Source organism: Colletotrichum spaethianum, assembly GCF_022836535.1.
Source record: "Colletotrichum spaethianum MAFF 239500 DNA, contig26, whole genome shotgun sequence".
NCBI classification, from domain to species: Eukaryota; Fungi; Ascomycota; class Sordariomycetes; order Glomerellales; family Glomerellaceae; genus Colletotrichum; species Colletotrichum spaethianum.
The window spans coordinates 264388-281920 of NW_026054796.1; the positions used below are offsets into that span (position 1 = coordinate 264388).

Here is a 17533-nt window from a genome sequence, read left to right on the forward strand (position 1 = left end):
GATGGCTCTCCAGATTGTTCAGTGTCAGTGGTGGCTGAGACATCAGCAACCAGACGCCAGCTATTTACATCCCCATGGTCACAATATGTAAGGCCTAGTTTCCATGAATGAAGCGGCTATAGCTTGCATTTGAACCAGACTTGTGGAATGGAGCTTCAAGTTTGCTATCCGTGAGTTAAAGAGCTGATCGGGGCAGTGCCCGCCGACCTGCCAAGCCATTTCGTTCTGCCGCCTTGGCTCTGTGGTTCAAGAAATTTCACAACATGGATACGCCTTGAATAAGCGACGATGGGCAAAGGTACACTGGGCCTATCTCAATATCAGCGTCTATGCAGGAGGCTTCGCTGTCACCTGCTTTGTGTTAGTCGCAGTAATGAGAGCATCACCCACACACATGTGCATCGCGATAACCAACAAGCCACATCCAATGGCCTCACATCACAGAGAAGAAATGCGTTGGGTGCTAATTGGCCTTTGCATTAGTCGCCCTAAAGGAGAACCCCTTCTAAGCGTAACTCCCGTCTCGTTCAAGTACAGCTTGTGTCTGTGTCGGTGTAGGGGTGTTTGTGTGTGTGTGTGTGTGTGTGTGTGTGTGTATGTGTTCGTTAAAAAAGCATCGTGATGGAGCGAGAACGGTTCAGGCAAGCGTGCTGGCAGTGAGACGTAAGCATCGGGTCCTTCATCCGTCTGAATGTCAAACTCGTCCCTTCGCTGGATATTCTTGTATGGGAGCTGCCGTGATCCCCAAAAGAATATCCTCTAACCAGCCCAGACCCGGTAAAACCTGCCCGCGTCTTTCCTCGCATAGAAAAAGTTGCTGCTCGGCCAAAACCAGATGGGGTCGACTAACAGCCGCTCGACCAACCTGACGCCTTACTTCTGCATCATGAGTTGGACGAACTCGTTATCTGACGTTGTCTATCAGCACCTGGAGCAGTAGCAGTAGGGGCAAACGCGGACTGGGGTTCTTACAGTCAATGCGTCCATCACCATCCTGGTCAGCCTCACGGATCATCTCGTCAACCTCATCGTCGGTAAGCTTCTCGCCGATCGAAGTCATGACGTGGCGCAGCTCAGCAGCGGAAATGAAACCGTTGTTGTCGCGGTCGAAGACCTATCTCCAAGTCAATGCTGGTTACACCGGCCATTGCGCTAGCCCTTCTCACCTTGAAGGCCTCCCGGATCTCCTCTTCGGAGTCAGTGTCCTTCATCTTGCGAGCCATCATGGTAAGGAACTCTGAAGGAGTTGCAAGTTAGCAAACCTGCGCTCTAAAGAAATACAAACGGAGCCTCGACGTACCAGGAAAGTCAATGGTTCCGTTGTTGTCGGCGTCGACCTCGTTGATCATGTCCTGGAGCTCCGACTCGGATGGGTTCTGTCCCAGGGAGCGCATGACGGTGCCAAGCTCCTTGGTAGTGATTTGACCTGTCCACCTTCTTTAGCCTTCCGTCAAGATAATCTTGTCTCCTTGCATATAGGCCATGCTGGTATTGAATTCGTATCGGAATGTTCGCAGATTGCTAGAGCAGGCGCGTGGTGTTGAGGGCGAGGGGAAAGGGGTAAGGCACTAACCATCGCCGTCCTTGTCCTACAGGGAGGTTAGCAAAAGGCCAGAACGATCGCCATAGGATCCAGAAAGGGTGACGACTGGAACAACGTGACTTACAAAGAGGGAGAAGGCCTCCTTGAACTCGGAGACTTGCTCTTCGGTGAGGGAGTCAGCCTAGATGGACCACAGCCGCGTCAGTTTAGCTCGCCGAAATTGAGAGTCAACAACCCCTCAGCCGCGGGGTCACCTCCAGAAGGTAATATGAATGCCGAACGAACGGGGGTCAAGAGAAAGATTACTGACCATGGTGAATATGGGCGAGAGGGGTGGTGTGGTGTTTTCCGGTTGTCTTGGGTTCGGGAAAGGTCTGCGACGATTGGAGACGAGTTGGTAGAGGTCGAAGGATATTCACAAGTGTTCGCACGTCTTGGCCAAATTGGATCGCACTGGATGTCCTTGGGGGTAGAGCTTTTCTTTAGTGTGCAGCTCGTGGGGAGGAATGGGGCAGGCGAGGGGGGAAATGTCGGGCGATAGGGGGGCCGCGGGCGTCCAAGGCTGGAAGCTGACAGGCTGGGCTGGCATGCGGAGGGGAATTGCAGCACTACGGACAGCGACAGTCGAGCCACTGACCGGGCTGGAACAACAAGCGCCTACACCAGGACCAGCTTCACCTTCCAGCGTGCCAGGGGACCTTGGTGCCTTCTGCTATCTAACTGGATTCTACGGTCCCGACGTTGGGACGGACCCTTCTCTCTGCTGAATAAAGGGTGACTGGAGTGCCACACCTGCCAGGTGTCAGCCTGTCTCCTGTTTCCTGGTCCACCCAATTAACCCACAGCTCTTCCTTTAATTGAGCCAGATGCTGACATAAGATGGATAATGACACTCCGCACTGTTAGGTACACCGTTCTCGAAGCATCTCTACAGTGTAGAGTGTCCTTGGGTACAGCTGGTCCGTACCTAGATTTTTTGTTGGTCTTAACGGTACGCAACCTTGGGTGCGGTCCACAGGCGGCTCAATCCGTCGACAACCGAAGGCCCTGACGCAATCCGTCCCCAAGTTCCGTCCCCAGTGGCTGCTGGCATGAGATACCTGTTCAATTCATCAACGTGTTAATGCACTCCCTGTCGGAGCATCCCTGGACTGCATTACTACGCATCTTACCTTGACTCGAGAAACCCAATCATCCTAGAGCTGCCTGTGATTGTCTCTGCTGTTGTGGACTCGGCTAGCTCACAAACCAACTGCATACCGAAAGCCCGCTGCTTGCGACTCCCTTACTATCTCACGGATACTGGTAGATGCGATTCGGGGGCCTGGAGCTGAACCTTGCCTTTTTGGACAGCCAAACCCGCCCGCCCTTGACACGAATCAAACCATCCGGTATCTGACGTACCTTTTTGGACGGCCATCCCGAAATCGCACTACATACCCACGTTGCTGCTGCTCTGCTGTCCCACGCCAATGGTGTCCTGTCCTGCGTTCATTGCCTTTCGTTCATGACGACGAACCTGAGCAGCCCGCGCAGCGAGCGACAAAGGACTCCAGGCTGAGGAGCGCCACCGCGGCCGACTCTGGCGTCCGCCATGTGGCGAGACCGCACGAACCTGTACGTTGTCACCTTCTCTCGCCCTCTCTCGCCCTCTGACCCTTCCTGCAAATCCCTCTCTTGCTGACAACTCCCCACAGCTACATTTCCTATCGGCAGTCGTACGCGCACCATCCGACGAAACGGACAAAGTATAGCGGCGCGGCCGGTGGGAACAGCTTTGGCGATGCCTTCCCAGGTAACAGCAGCTATGCCAGCGGCAACGACGACACGCGCGGCCTTCTCTCGGCCGGCGCCTTCGAGGACGACGGCGATGCTGTCATAGAGATGGACCTCCTGCCCCCACGCTGGGCCGACATATCTGACGAGATCACCGAATTGCTCGCCGACATAGCCACTAAGAGCCAAGCCCTCGAGCGTTTGCACCAGAAGCATGTGCTCCCTGGCTTTAATGATGAGGACGCAAAGAGGGCTGAGGAGCGCGAGATCGATACCCTCACCCAGCAGATCACGAAAGGCTTCCACGACTGCCACAGCTGCATCCAGCGGGTCGAACAAATGGTTAGGGAGTCCAAGCACGCAGGGACGATAACCAGTGCCGAGGAAACCATGGCCAAGAACATACAGATATCGTTGGCCTCGAGGGTGCAGGATTCTAGTGCGCTCTTTAGGAAGAAGCAGAGCGCTTATTTGAAAAGTAAGCATGCAATGGTAACCCAAAAACCCACACAGCGGACTAACGGAAGACAGAACTGCGTGGAATGAGCGGCCTCGGCGGCGGCGGCGGGGGTTTACCAGGTGATAGGGGGCCGACGCCGCAACCCTCGAGCTCTTACATGGACCCGTCGATGCTCGAGTCCGACGCCGACAGATCCTTCTCGCAGTCGACACTCCAGGCGACACAGCAGAAGCTCCTGCAGTCTAACGATGCGGCCATCATCCAGCGCGAGCGAGAGATTGAGGACATTGCCCAGGGCATTATTGAACTTGCTGATATATTCCGCGACCTGCAAAACATGGTCATTGACCAGGGCACAATGCTGGACAGGATAGACTACAACGTTGAATGCATGGCTACTGACGTCAAGGGCGCCGAGAAGGAGCTCGTCGTTGCCGCCGGTTACCAGAAGAAGACGACCAAGCGGAAGATCATCCTTCTTCTTCTCCTCATCATAGCGGGCATGATAATTCTGCTGGTCATCAAGCCCAAGAAGCACGGGGGCGACGAGTAGGGCAGGGCCGCCCGCACGTGAAGTATGGCACATCCAGCTTGTGCAAGACGCCTCTAATGAGAGACGAGAGGTGTAAAATTAAATGTATGAATTCCTTTGTTTAAAATAATGAGCGAATCTGGGATCCATCATTGACCCGCAATGATCTTGAAGTCATTCGCTTTATCAGTATCTATAGCATATGTGGTATTACAGGTGATGCTACATCGCAGTCATAGTCTGTTGTGTGACCTTTCCTGGACACCCTCCATCAGGTCTCGCAGCTCGGCAATATTTGGCAGCAAATCACGCCCGGCTGCTTGGTTGAACAGTTCGCTCATGGCTGCAAGTGGCGGCAGGCCAGCTTTCGTGCGAGATGCTTTCTTATCCTGGAGCAGATATGCTTTAGCCAGGCACTTTACGACCTCCTCTTGAACGACGGCTACCCGGAATGGGATCCCTCTTTCGTGAAGTATAGCCAGAAACCGCACACCCCGTGCGACGGAGTACTCGGATGTGGCTGTCGTGTTGCTTGAAACCATGTCCCAAGTACTGCAGCATTTCGAGATGCCTGCCTTGAACCCCCATCGCACAATTGCAGCGTGCAAAGCGGAATTGTCGAAGATCCGGCGCACCGGGTGGTGTTCGTGGGCGATAGGTAGATCAGCTGGCACAAGAATGTCTGTTGCGGAGGCATCTACGTCAGATGGCGGCGTATCCAGGTAGTGAACTGGCAGCAGACCGCCCTCCGAAGCACATAGCTTTCCATAAGTGTCGATGATGCCAAGGCACAAGTCCTCCAACTCGCCAATGCGGCCAAACTTGCCAAGACCGAAGATAATCTTTTGCCAGTAACGCGAGTGGACCGGCTTTCTGAGCAGCGTCAGGCGCGTAAGATAGGCGATAGCCAAATTCCAAGCATCTCGGTTAGTTGCAGTCGTCTTCGGGTTCCATGGTAGTAGGTCAAGGATGCTCGCGCAAATGTGCTGAACTGTCGAAGTTGACACATCGATGTTCATGGACCGCATGTCGTCCAGCAAGGCCAAAGCCTGTCTGCCTTGTCCATGCTTAATGCTTTCTTGCAGCAAGAGATTCGAAGTCAAGTCAACCGACTCTTCGACTATGGCAGGTTGAATCGCAAGCAGTAGCCGGTGCGTCTTCCAGGCTCCCTCTTCCAGGGCTTTGTCACGAATGCTCGCCAACACTAGCGGATCATCAAAGACGTCTGGGTGGATGTCGGTGTGCAGCAACTCGTATAGCAGTTCGTTGTTCTCGTTCTCAGCAAATCGCTTGAGAACCCGCGAGTACGCTGATTGTCCGATGCTAATGTTGATTTTCCGCAACTGCTCAATACGAGCCACGACACTGTGCGCTGTGGGCTCGCGCAATGCAATCGACTGCAACGATAGAGGGCCGATTTGGCGTACACCCAAGGCATGAACAGCATGGATTGCGAAGTCGAGTGGTACCCAGGAACTTGCGAACCATCGTGCGCCCAGAGCATCGTTGTGTCGCCTCCCCGGAGGACCGCCTTCGTCACCATGCGCGCCCTTCATAGCATCCCAAAGTGAGTCATCCTGAACGTCCCAATAGGCTGGTGAGTTCAGGCCCAAGACCATCTGCTCCTCCAGCTCGAGAGTGACGGTTGGATAGTATCGAGCGAGGTATTTCAAGTATGGCTGCGACTCGGCTGTTGGTCGAGGCAGGTCGTGGTGATGTATAAGTAGACTGCGCCATCCGTTGCAGTGTTGAGAACGGCCGCTGCGATAGAGAAGAGGTATGAGCTCATCGTACAAGCTGCGGTGTAGGGATGTGACATAGAGAGCTTGCAGTGTCTGTTGCATATCAGCCTCAGGAATGACGACAAACTCCTGCAGCAGGGTGCCGAAATCTTCTGGCCCAGGATCAAACTTCGGCATCAATCGCAAATGCCACTGCATCGCTCTGCGATACTGGCCATTGCGCAGACAGTACGATATTGTCATCGAGTATAGTGACGGCCATTGCGCAGAATGTGCATGAAGTAACCACTCTGAAAAAAGTAACACGTCCTTAAGCCTGTTCTCGTCGTGGAGGACATCTTTCAAGATGGTACTCCAAAACGACTTTGCCCCTTCGCTTGTCACATCGTACAGTGACTTGCGCCGCTCCACGGCTTTCCAAACAGCCAACACGCCCTCCCGTTTATGCTCTCTCTTCGCGGCAACAAGGATTCTGAGCCAGAGGCAGGCATCGTTCTCGTTATCAGGTACGTTCACCAGTCCGAGGTTGGACTCGCCCAGGGACCAGGTGTTCCTTGACGAGTCGATGTTGAGGCTATGTTCCCGCTGCCTCTTTAGGGTGCGCACTTGTGGGAACGGATTCGATACAGGCCATTTCCGTGGCTCAATGTCGCCTGAAGATTTTGGAGAAGTATCTGTTCGTAACGCCGTCTTACTCAAGGCGATCGGACCGACGACAGGACGTGGAAAGGGGGAGCTCGATGACGGACAATTGGATGCGAGGGATCCGGTGCTGAAACTGCGTACTCCCGCGCTAGACTTGCGTAAACTTTTGCAAGCGGTCCTTGGTAGAGTCGAGGCCGTTCGTCGAATCACATCAAGTCCTTGATGTGGTTGCCGCTGGCCAAGGCGTGCTCTATTCAAGTGACGGAGGCATTGCGAGGCCAGTTGCATTGCCCCGCGTAAAGAACCAGCAAGGCAAGATTGTATGAAGACGAGGCTTCAAGCATAGCAGCCGATACGTCTAGCAAAGCGAGGAGTCGAGTGCAGGTTGCATCGCGAGGTTGAAGCTGCAGGTGGAAGCTATCAATAGGAAGAATTTCAATCTGTGATCAAAAAGTTCCTAAGCAGCTCCGTCCGTCAACCGAGTTGAGCTCGGTGCCATTCGTCAACAGGCAGCTGAAAAGCGGGTCTGCTTAGTCATTCGGGCACGTCGGCCCACCAATCCAAGCCATGGTCCCATCTTCGTGATTGATCCGTCCGTCCTTCATAGTCGACACTCGAGAAAGCCTAGGAAGCCGCAAACCACCACACCCCGGAGCATATCGCAATTGAATCGATCAAAATGGGGTACGTGACTCCCTTCGAGACAGTAGACCCAGTCACTGCTGTCTAAGCACCGTTCGCTGTCAATGGCTGCCAGTTTCGGTGCAAAGAGCAACTATCGTACGAGGGCATTTCTGACGTCCGCACAGTCTCGTCGACGCGAAGAACAAGGTCCCGGAGCTCCAGAAGTTCTACCAGACTGCCTACAAGGAGCACACTCGTCTCTGGAAGATCGTACGTTGAATCCCCCCGATAGTGCGAAACCGGCGCAAGCGCCGACGAACGGAGGCTGACTCAACTATCGCAGAACCCTCGCAGCCGTCTTTACATGACCCCCTACGTTATCCTTCTGTGGGGAACCCTTGGCGGTACGTTACGAGCCCTCAGCTAAAGCTTCGTTGAGCTGAGCGCTTACAATCAACAGTTACTTTCTACGGCGCTGGCCGCAAGGTTCTCGGCTACAACACCTACTTCGGCAAGAACTAAACGCTGTTGGCGATATGTTCCACGCGGTAAAGCGAGAGACTCGGGGTCGGACTGTATGATTCTTAGGGCGATCAATAGACCGAATTGGCACTAGACTGGCCTCTCTTTTGTTGCATACATTTTTGTCCTTATTGAGGTAGGGAATAATGTGACGTCTCGATCGTGGAAGTTTCTTGACTATGCCCGCCAGAATTACCATAAGGCAACCTTTTCCCGCTCCTTCTTTTTGTCAGGAAAGGTCATCTAGAATACACATGCGCACTGGCGCCGCAAACAACTCCAAAGTATCGGTGCTTGCGCGGTTGCCGGCGCTCTCGTACGGCGATGCCGTTAATATCATCCATTCGCCCATCTGTTCATTCTTTGCACTTAGTAGCCGCTGGCTCCTGGTGCCTTCTCGTCCTTCTTCAGGCTGACCAGGAGCTCACGGAAGCGCTCTTTGCCCGAGCCAGAGGCACCGCCCTTGGCACCCTTTCCGCTAACGTCGACCAGCTTCGCGATTCTCTCCCAGCTCGTACCACCGGAGACGGTGTCCTCGCGGCTGGCCAGGAACTGCTCGGCCTCCTTGCGCGTCTGGGAAATGCCCTTCTCTTTCTTGGCGTTGTAGTTGTTGTAGAAGTCGTCGATATTCTCTCGGGCCTCTTTGATGGTCTCCTCACGCTGGGCAGCAAACTGCTGCGCCCGCTTCTCATTTTGTGCGTCTCTCTTCTCGCGCCACTCACGGATCACCGCGGGCTCCTCCTCTTCCTCGACGTAGGCACTGTAACCAGAGTTGTAGTTGACACTTGGCGCAGTGATGCCGGCGCCGGGAATCGCACCCGGAGCGAGAGCCTGTTCAAATAGTGTTAGACGAAACATGTACCAGGATTCGTGGGGTAAACGTACCTCGTTTTGGTTGGCCAGGTCGGGGAACTGCGACTCGAACGTGGACTCTTCGCTAATGACATTGCCACTGCCTCCACCGCCCAGCAGATCGTCGTCGCCGGTGCCAAAGGCGGCAGAGTCGTCAGCAGTGGCGAACTGGTTCGCATCGTCGCCGAGAAGGGCCTTCTCACGAGCGAGGAAGTCGTCGGCAGAGGGGGAGGCGCCCGAGTCCTTGATGTCGGTTTGGGCTATATGCGGTGCGTTAGCTTGGTAACGTGTATCCATCGCCTTGTTATGAACATACCGCCCGAATCGAAGTCCTCTAGGGAAGGAAATCTGTCGGCCATCTTGATGACAGTTGTGTGCGCTGGTGACAAATAGGAAAGAAGGACAACTGGTCGAAGTGGCTAGGTACTGAGGGATCAGATACCAGTCGCAGATGGTGGTTTCGGCCGGCAAATGAAGCTGAGGTATCTTGTGCTTGTCGGCGCGGTGCAAGGACTTTGGCTGGCTAATAAATGTGTGATCGCTGGACTGGCGATGTTCGGGTGCGGTCCTGGGTGTGGGCAGAAGGAGCAAGTCGAGTTAAGGTAAAGAGGGTACTTCCATAGGTACAGCAGGTGAGGCTACCTTGGCCAGGAGCGGTGATTGCCGTGTGCAGCATGTGCACAGGTACCTACCTATCCGTCGAAGCTGTCCTTTGTCGGTTAGTTGAATGCGATTTCCCTAGTGGCGTAACGTTGGTGGTCCGAGCCCCCCTGTGGCTGGGTAGGCAGCTGGTGAACGCTTAGTTGCTTATAGCTGGTACAGTAAAGTGGATATCTGTCTGAGGTGGCTAGAGAGAGCAGGAGCAACCACGTCTGAACCATCAGCGTTGTTTTGATCCCGTTCGACCTCCACTGACTGACATCGATATCGACTTCTCTCTCACCAGCCAACCCGTCAATCCATCTCGAGAAGCGGACCTTTCATTGCCCAGGGTCGTCAGCCTATCAGTCTCACTGTTTGGCTCTCTATACATAAGGGCCGCCTTATGCACTGAACCGGACACCTTGCGCAAGCAACTTGGGGAGGTCGGGTGTTTGCTGCTGGAGTTTCAAGCCCAGTGATTGATTGATCGTAGACCTTTTTTTTCTTCCGCCCACCTTACTACTGGGTGACCTTCACCAGAAATTGCCCAACTTTGCACTTCGACTTTTTCTTCTTTGACTGCAAAAAATACGTGTTATAAGTCATCGTCGCCAACTCCCACAGCCATCCCATATCCAACCCCGGGATACAAGGTTGTTTTTCCCCCCCAGGAAAAAAAATCTTTGGACACCTAGATCTTGTTCACGACTCAAACTTCGTTCAGCCGTCCGTACCTTCCCATCTCAGTCGCAACCACCAAAACACGCCCCCGAAACCGCCCGCAGCAGATCAACATGGCCTACAACGACGATGCTGTGCTAGCGAAGCTGTCAGCCTTGAATGAGAGCCATGACAGCATCGCGACTGCGGCACAATGGATCATGTTCCACAAGTGAGCCCGCCCACCGACTCCGACCTTAAGCTCACTCCCTTCTTGTCAACGAGCAAGCTGACTCTTTGTCGCAGGCGGCATGCAGATCGCACAGTTCAGCTTTGGCTGCAACGTCTCCGCGATTCATCAAGTACCAAGAGGCTAAGCTTGATCTACCTTGCAAACGGTGAGTGCCTCAAGGGATGAACGTTGCTGTCTACCTTTCAACAATGGGATGTGGACAACGAAATATGACTAACACACCCGCAGAGGTCACGCAACAATCCAAGGCCCGGCATAAGGAGGATTTCCTGATCGCCTTCTCTCCAGTCATCGCCGAAGCGACGGCGTTGGCCTATAAGGGAGCACCGGCTGAGATCCAAAACAAGCTTAGAAGAGTCATCGACGTATGGAAGGACCGCTTCATCTTCGAGCCGCCTGTGCAACAGGCTATTGAGGCGCGTGTTGATGGTAGGCTCATTCTTCCAACCGACCTCAGTATGCTGTACTGACGTTGCGATAGAACTTGACAAGGCCCGTGGAACCGCAAAGGCAGCCTTCACCAGCCCTGGAATTGGCGGTCCATCCGTACCCGCAGAGCTCGCTCCGCTCGTCACCTCGTATCAGGACGTCTCAAAGCTCAACCTGCCCACTAAGACAGCCATCAGCACAGCAAATCAGGACTTCGAAAAAATCACTGACCCCTCGACACCTGTGCCGTCCGCCCCCGTCTACGCCGCACGCCTCAATGGATTACTGAGGAGCCTGGCCAGTGCCGAGGGAGCTGTTGCCGAGTGTGTCAAGGCCCGAAAGGGTCTCATTGGTGAACTTGAAAAACTTCTGAGTGCAAGCCAGGAGGCGCTGGCCAGCGACGAGAGACAGTACAGCGAGCTGACCTCGCGAAAGGCCGAGACCGAGGAGAAGAGACGCGAGATCGAGCAGGCCATTATGCGCGGTCTGCCCGTACACGAGGCTTCAAAGTCCCCAGGCAACGGTGCATCCAAGACACCGGAGCCGGAGAGACCAGAGGTGGAGGCCCTCACTCCCCCGCCCGTCGAGGCTTTCACGCCACCGTCCGTGGAGGCATTGACGCCCCCACCCGCCCATGATGAGCCAGCCATCTCTCATCATACGGACGCAGACCGCGCACGCTCGGCATCAAGCCAAGGATTTCAGCCGCCTGCCGCGTCTGGTATCGAAATGCTGTCTACCCTCGCCTCTCAATACCAGTCGATCCCTGTCTCTGCCAACGGTGCAAACAAGAGACGCCGACTTGATGGAGACGACTTCCCGGATCTTGGAGGCGACGACGGAATCGATGCTGACGTGGCTGAGATGCTACGCAAGGAGAGTAATGGCAGCGTTTGAGGACATCTTTGTCACGGACTGTCCAACATCAACAACTCATTGTAGCTAGCACACTTTAAAGGCATCGGGAGGAACCTTGTAATATTATACTAGAAAGCACGCAAGAGGCGTGCCTTGGCTTGGACGACTATCGCCGAGTCTAGGGCCGTTTGAGGGCCAAAGCATGAGGTGGACACTTTATCATTTGTACTTGGAATCAATCCTAATAGGGGCAGATATCAGCACTTGTGAAGCTGACCATGATGAGGTTAGAATGAGGCTGTGTTCCCGTGGGTCAGACCTGGCTTAACGATCGGCAGCATCGAGTTTCGTTGCAGCCTCACATGTATGTACGTAAGGAAGTTGATAACCTGTGAATCATAGCAATACAGAATAGGCAAATACAAAACAACACAAGACACTGATTGAAGTCACGCAAAAAGCGAGTATTGGTTATGTTCTTCATTTTATGCCACCTTCGCATCTATGTCCGTTCTGTGCTGTCTGGGATGTCCAGGGGGACAGAGAGCAACAACAAAGGAGTTGGAGGAATAAACGAAGGGAAGAAACAGAAAATGCCACCATCTGGGTACCTTGGCGAGAACCAGTTGAGATGCCGCAAGCTGGCAAATAGGTCCAGTCACGACTGCCCTCCTCGCCTTACATGGTACGCTATGCTGGACTTCTGCCAGCCAGCCATCCTCGGCTGAGACGGAGTGGAATTTCGGCGCAAAGATACGGCCGGCCCGACTATGACCGAGGGGGCCCTGTTACAGTGCGCGTCAGCGGTCGCAGGGCACCTTTGAGCGCTGTAAATTTTGAGCGCAGAACGATGACGGAATCTTTCTCGTCCTTTTAACAGCCGGGTCTCGACTGTTGTATTCATGCGCAACTCGCACCTTTCCTTCGTATGATGACGCTTCGTTATTCCACGCTTTTTGACTATGCGCCTCCCATGAGATAAGACCATTTTCAACTCCATTCCAAAATGGCCACGGGAGTAGCGCGATCAGCGGTGTTGCTCCCGCACCGCGTCGGGAGCTGCCCGGCGACTTCGACCTCGCTTTTGGCGACTCTCCCCGGCCTGCGCAATGCCTCAACGACATCAGGAATCCTACAACATCCCCTCCTTTCACAGATCAGAAACTTCAGCTCCAAGCCCGTTCAACGGTTAGCTGTAGCGCGATCGGCTACCCCTAATTGTTTTGCGCAGCGGCGTCCGATCCCGTTCCTTCAAAAGCCTCAATTGCCCCGATCGACCGCGATCCTGCGTTATTTCTCGAACGGGTTCCCCAGACAGCAAGACTCGAAACCTACTACGCAAGCAGGAACGGCGCGTGAGGAGGAGAGAGAATTGAAGCAAGCCGAGCCGGCTATCCAGGATGGCGAACAACTTGACGATTTTCAAAAAACCGAGAGGGCCGCCAAAGCCGCCCAGGTCAACCTCAGCGCGAAGCTGTCGAAGGAGGGCAAGTCACAAGGCGGTAAGGCCGGGTTTTCAGAGATATGGCGGTTGATCAAGATTGCACGGCCAGAGTTGCGATGGCTTGGAGTCGCCATGATCTTCCTCGTCATCTCGTCCAGTGTCACCATGTCCATTCCGTTCTCTATTGGCAGAATCCTCGACATGGCCACCAAAGACCCCTCGGAGGATGCGCGCCTGTTCGGCCTAACCATGCCACAATTCTTTACGGCCTTGGGCGTTATCTTGACTGTCGGAGCCATAGCCAACTTTGGGCGTGTGATTCTCCTGCGCATTGTCGGCGAGAGAGTCGTCGCCCGCCTGCGGTCGTCTTTGTACAGGAGAACGTATGTTCAGGACGCCGAGTTTTTTGATGCGAATCGAGTCGGAGACCTCATCTCACGCCTCAGCTCAGATACCGTTATTGTTGGCAAGTCCATCACTCAAAACATCAGCGACGGTCTGAGAGCTCTGTTTAGCGGAGGTGCCGGCTTTTGTGTCATGGTTTGGCTCAGCCCGAAGCTGACCGGGCTGCTCTTAATCATGTTGCCGCCCGTTGCCGTTGGTGCTTTCTTCTACGGACGTGCAATCAGGAATGTGAGCAAGGGCATCCAGAAGAACTTGGGTACATTGACCAAGATTGCTGAAGAGCGTCTCGGCAACGTGAAAACGAGCCAGGCATTCGTCGGTGAGGTCCAAGAGGTCGCTCGCTACAACAACCAGGTCAAGAAGATTTTTGCTTTGGGCAAGAAGGAGTCTACGATTGCAGCAACATTTTTTGCCACGACGGGCTGGGCTGGCAACATGACCATTCTCGCCATGCTTGTAGTCGGCGGAAACTTTGTCCGCGACGGGGCCATGAGTCTCGGAGACCTGACATCTTTCATGATGTACACGGCTTTCGCGGGATCCAGCTTGTTCGGTCTATCATCTTTCTACTCCGAGCTGATGAAGGGAGTCGGCGCTGCCAGTCGCCTGTTCGAGCTTCAGGACAGGAAGCCCGGCATCTCTCAAACGGTTGGACTCAAGGTCAAGTCGGCACAAGGTCCCATCAAATTTTCAAATGTTTCGTTCGCGTATCCCACGCGCCCGGCAGTCAAGATTTTCAGTGATCTGAACTTCGAGATCCCTTGGGGCAGCAACGTTTGTGTTGTGGGACCGTCTGGTGGTGGTAAGTCGACTGTTGCTAGCCTATTGTTGCGGTTCTACAACCCCACCTCCGGCTCTATCACCATAAATGGTGTCGATATTTCAAAGATGAACGTTAAGTCTTTACGCCGTCGCATCGGCATGGTCGCCCAAGAACCCGTCCTGTTCTCCGGCAGCATTGCCGAGAACATCTCATACGGCAAACCCAACGCCACTCGAGCCGAAATTGTCGCAGCAGCTCGACAGGCAAACTGCAACTTCATCAGCGATCTCCCCGCCGGTTTAGATACACAGGTCGGTGCCCGAGGCTCCCAGTTGTCTGGTGGCCAAAAGCAGCGCATCGCCATTGCACGAGCACTGATTAAAGACCCTGACATCCTCATTCTCGATGAAGCCACCTCAGCCTTGGACGCCGAGTCTGAGACGCTCGTCAACGCTGCTCTTACATCACTCCTTAGGGGCAAGAACACGACTATTTCGATTGCGCACCGACTGTCGACCATCAAGCGTTCCGACCTAATCATTGTGCTCTCCAACAACGGCGGAGTCGCCGAGATTGGGAAGTACACGGAGCTGTCGGCTGATAAGGACAGCGCATTCAGCAAGCTCATGGAGTGGCAGATGAGCGGCGGTGAGGTTCCCGACTCTCGCCCCGGCGAACGAGGTCACATTACAGAGTCGGAAGAGATCGAGTCGGACCTCGAGCAAGAGGAGCCGGAGGAGGATGTAGAGAGTCAACTGCAGGAGGAGACCAAGGAACAAGCACCGCGGCGGTGATAGGGTTGCGCCTTCTGAATGTTGGAAACAAGCAGACACGCATCAAAGGTGGATTTCAATGTTTTTTTAGTGTTTTTTCATGTCAAACAGCTGCCCACAAACTCGGGCTGGTGAGCAGCTAAGCGCTGCCATCTCGTGTACTACAAAGCATTTACGGGTTACACATCTTTATAGAATTAACTCCGCTCGATATGGCTGGGGCATCTTGGGTCCTGCAAATACACAAAAAAAAAAAAAAACTCGAGACTTCAAAGCTACGAAAAGCAAGGCAAGACGCAAGACGTGAATAGACTTGGGCCGTTTCCGTGACTCGGCTATTGTAAGCATTGTGTAGGCTGCCGACCAAAGCTCAACGGAAGCGACGGATGAACAAGTGTTGGCTCATTGCTTTTGGGGTTCCTCGCCGAGCCAAAAGCGGACGGAAAGGTTGAAAGCTGGAGCTCCCAGCTCTTCTTTAAAGGCCCAAGCTCCTACTGCAAGCGGAGCTCTTTGTCAGTGCCACACCAGCGCCACCACCACTTGGATGCCTTGAATCAGACATCAGCGGTAACACGTGAAAGCCTTTGAAGCAAGGGAGACATATTCCTCTGTATTTCACTTCATCACACACCTCACACGTTGTTTAGAGCTGACCGTCACGTCTGGTCTATAACGCTCCCCCCAAAAGAAGAAAAGACTACATCACGTCCATTTTCCCGGTCGCAGCGCATCTCATTACATCATCACCATCATGGCCACTGAAACCCAGGGTACTTTTGAGGTGGACGGTCATAAGCTGCACAGCACGACCTGGACGGTAAGAGACACATATGCACACACATTTCCAGCTCATACAACCGCCAATCGGTCTACAGCTCGCTAACGCTACATCACAGCCCCAAGGCCCCATCAAGGCCAAGCTCGTTTTTGTCCATGGCTTCAGCGACCACGTCGGCCGCTACTCCGAGTTCTTTCCTTACCTCGCGGGCCGCGGCATCCAGGTCTTCAGCTGGGACCAGCGTGGATGGGGCCGCAGCGCCGCGAAGCCCGCCGATAGGGGCCTCACGGGCCCGACGTCGCGCGTGCTCGCCGACGTGGCTGCTTTCATCCGCGACAAGCTTTCGCCCTCGTCCTCGTCTTCAGCGGACGCGAATGTGCCGGTATTCGTCATGGGCCATTCCATGGGCGGCGGCGAGGTTCTCGCGCTGGCAAGCGATCCGCAGTATAACGACCTCGTCGCTCAGGTGCGCGGGTGGCTCCTTGAGAGCCCCTTCATCGCCTTTACACCCGGCGAGGAGCCGAGCTTCTTAAAAGTCTTCTTCGGCAAGCTCGCGAGCCGCGTGCTGCCGAAACAGCAGCTCGTCAACGAGATCCCCGCCGAGAAACTTACGCGCGACCCAGCAGTGCAGCAGAGTATCCGCGATGACGACATGATGCACAACACGGGCACGCTGGAAGGGCTCGCCGGGATGCTCGAGAGGACAGACGCGCTGGCCAACGGTAAGCTGCGGCTCAGCCCGGAAGTCAAGAGCCTATGGCTTGGCCACGGCACCGAGGACAAGACGACGTGCTTCCATGCCAGCAAGAAATGGCTTGGCGCGCAGAGCATCGACGACAGCAAGCACAAGCCGTACGAGGGGGCGTACCACCAGCTGCACGCGGACCTCTGCAAGGATGAGTTCTTCAAGGACGTTGGAGACTGGGTCTTGGAGAGGGTTGAGGAGACTGCTGCAAGGCCCGAGTCCAAGTTGTAGGAGGCTGGATGGGGCTGCGTGGTCTCTGGCCCAGTTGTCTGTACTTCAATGGCTTTTGTAATCAATGATGAATTTTCAGGATTTCGTTGGTGATGTGACATGTCAGTAAGACAGGACAGGCTCGGCCCTGGGCAAGGAGTAAATGCTTGAGGCGCTGTGACTGAGTCCATGCTCATTACTTGTCTCCCATCTATTCTTCCAAATAACATATGAATCACAAATGACCGCAAGTGCCCTCCAAGCCCAACAAAAATGGCCTCACAGGATCGAGCCAGTCATGGGAAGTCGTGACCTTGGCTGGGTACCCGGGCGGATGAAGGAGGCCAACCGGGTGGACGCCCTCCCCGACTGGGGGGGGGTTGGGGTTCCGGTCGTGCCCGAAGCGCGACAGAAACATGGACGTGAACGGGTGCCAGTTCCCGCCAGTCTCGGCCCTAGGTGACGTTTCGTTTCGAAAATATAAAGTACAGCCGCATTCCGGGGCATTTTCAACTACACACCTTTGTAGCTGTTGCCCACGCATGTCGTTTTTTTCGTTGCTGGCGGCCCTCCGGCATGACCCAGTATCTCAGGATCGCACGAGTCGGCACAGCTGCTCACGCCGTCCACAGCATCACCACCCCATTGTGGACGACACCTGCTTTCTCAGCCGAGGAAGGACACCTGTGTCTGCTTCACGACTTTTGAACGGTCCACTTCGGGTATTCCCAAGGGGGCCACGGCACCGACAACGGCAACCAGCATAAAGCCCCAAATGCCCCCTTCACTCACTGTCACCCGTACGTCCTGGCGAAGCCGTCAAGAACGACTCCTCTTTGGCAACACTACCAGCTCCTAGAGTACACTAGGGCGCTGT

The 17533-nt window shown here is 54.5% G+C and overlaps 7 protein-coding genes across 7 annotated transcripts; 5 read left to right on the top strand and 2 right to left on the bottom strand.

Annotated features, from left to right (window-relative positions):
• Positions 1 to 3137: 3137 nt before the first annotated feature.
• On the top strand, positions 3138 to 4332 carry ColSpa_09037 (tankyrase-1; the record flags this gene model as incomplete). Its single annotated transcript, XM_049275249.1, has 3 exons — positions 3138 to 3160; positions 3241 to 3797; positions 3851 to 4332. 3 exons carry the CDS (start codon positions 3138 to 3140, stop codon positions 4330 to 4332), a joined length of 1062 nt encoding a protein of 353 aa, XP_049131206.1.
• A 212-nt stretch (positions 4333 to 4544) lies between these two features.
• On the bottom strand, positions 4545 to 6986 carry ColSpa_09038 (uncharacterized protein; the record flags this gene model as incomplete). The annotated part of the gene is made up of 2 exons (XM_049275250.1): positions 4545 to 6658; positions 6749 to 6986. 2 exons carry the CDS (start codon positions 6984 to 6986, stop codon positions 4545 to 4547), a joined length of 2352 nt encoding a protein of 783 aa, XP_049131207.1.
• Positions 6987 to 7377: 391 nt separating this feature from the next.
• ColSpa_09039 (uncharacterized protein) lies at positions 7378 to 7844 on the top strand (the record flags this gene model as incomplete). Its single annotated transcript, XM_049275251.1, has 4 exons — positions 7378 to 7382; positions 7508 to 7592; positions 7615 to 7726; positions 7783 to 7844. The coding sequence occupies 4 exons, from the start codon at positions 7378 to 7380 to the stop codon at positions 7842 to 7844; spliced, it is 264 nt and encodes an 87-aa protein (XP_049131208.1).
• Positions 7845 to 8213: 369 nt separating this feature from the next.
• Positions 8214 to 9055, bottom strand: ColSpa_09040 (clathrin light chain; the record flags this gene model as incomplete). Its single annotated transcript, XM_049275252.1, has 3 exons — positions 8214 to 8675; positions 8730 to 8956; positions 9013 to 9055. 3 exons carry the CDS (start codon positions 9053 to 9055, stop codon positions 8214 to 8216), a joined length of 732 nt encoding a protein of 243 aa, XP_049131209.1.
• A 1077-nt stretch (positions 9056 to 10132) lies between these two features.
• Positions 10133 to 11577, top strand: ColSpa_09041 (UPF0507 protein; the record flags this gene model as incomplete). The annotated part of the gene is made up of 4 exons (XM_049275253.1): positions 10133 to 10230; positions 10305 to 10396; positions 10480 to 10680; positions 10733 to 11577. The coding sequence occupies 4 exons, from the start codon at positions 10133 to 10135 to the stop codon at positions 11575 to 11577; spliced, it is 1236 nt and encodes a 411-aa protein (XP_049131210.1).
• Positions 11578 to 12544: 967 nt separating this feature from the next.
• ColSpa_09042 (ATP-dependent permease MDL2, mitochondrial) lies at positions 12545 to 14944 on the top strand (the record flags this gene model as incomplete). The annotated part of the gene is made up of 1 exon (XM_049275254.1): positions 12545 to 14944. The coding sequence occupies one exon, from the start codon at positions 12545 to 12547 to the stop codon at positions 14942 to 14944; it is 2400 nt and encodes a 799-aa protein (XP_049131211.1).
• A 730-nt stretch (positions 14945 to 15674) lies between these two features.
• ColSpa_09043 (putative mRNA-splicing protein ubp10) lies at positions 15675 to 16677 on the top strand (the record flags this gene model as incomplete). Its single annotated transcript, XM_049275255.1, has 2 exons — positions 15675 to 15740; positions 15820 to 16677. 2 exons carry the CDS (start codon positions 15675 to 15677, stop codon positions 16675 to 16677), a joined length of 924 nt encoding a protein of 307 aa, XP_049131212.1.
• Between the last annotated feature and the right edge of the window lie 856 nt (positions 16678 to 17533).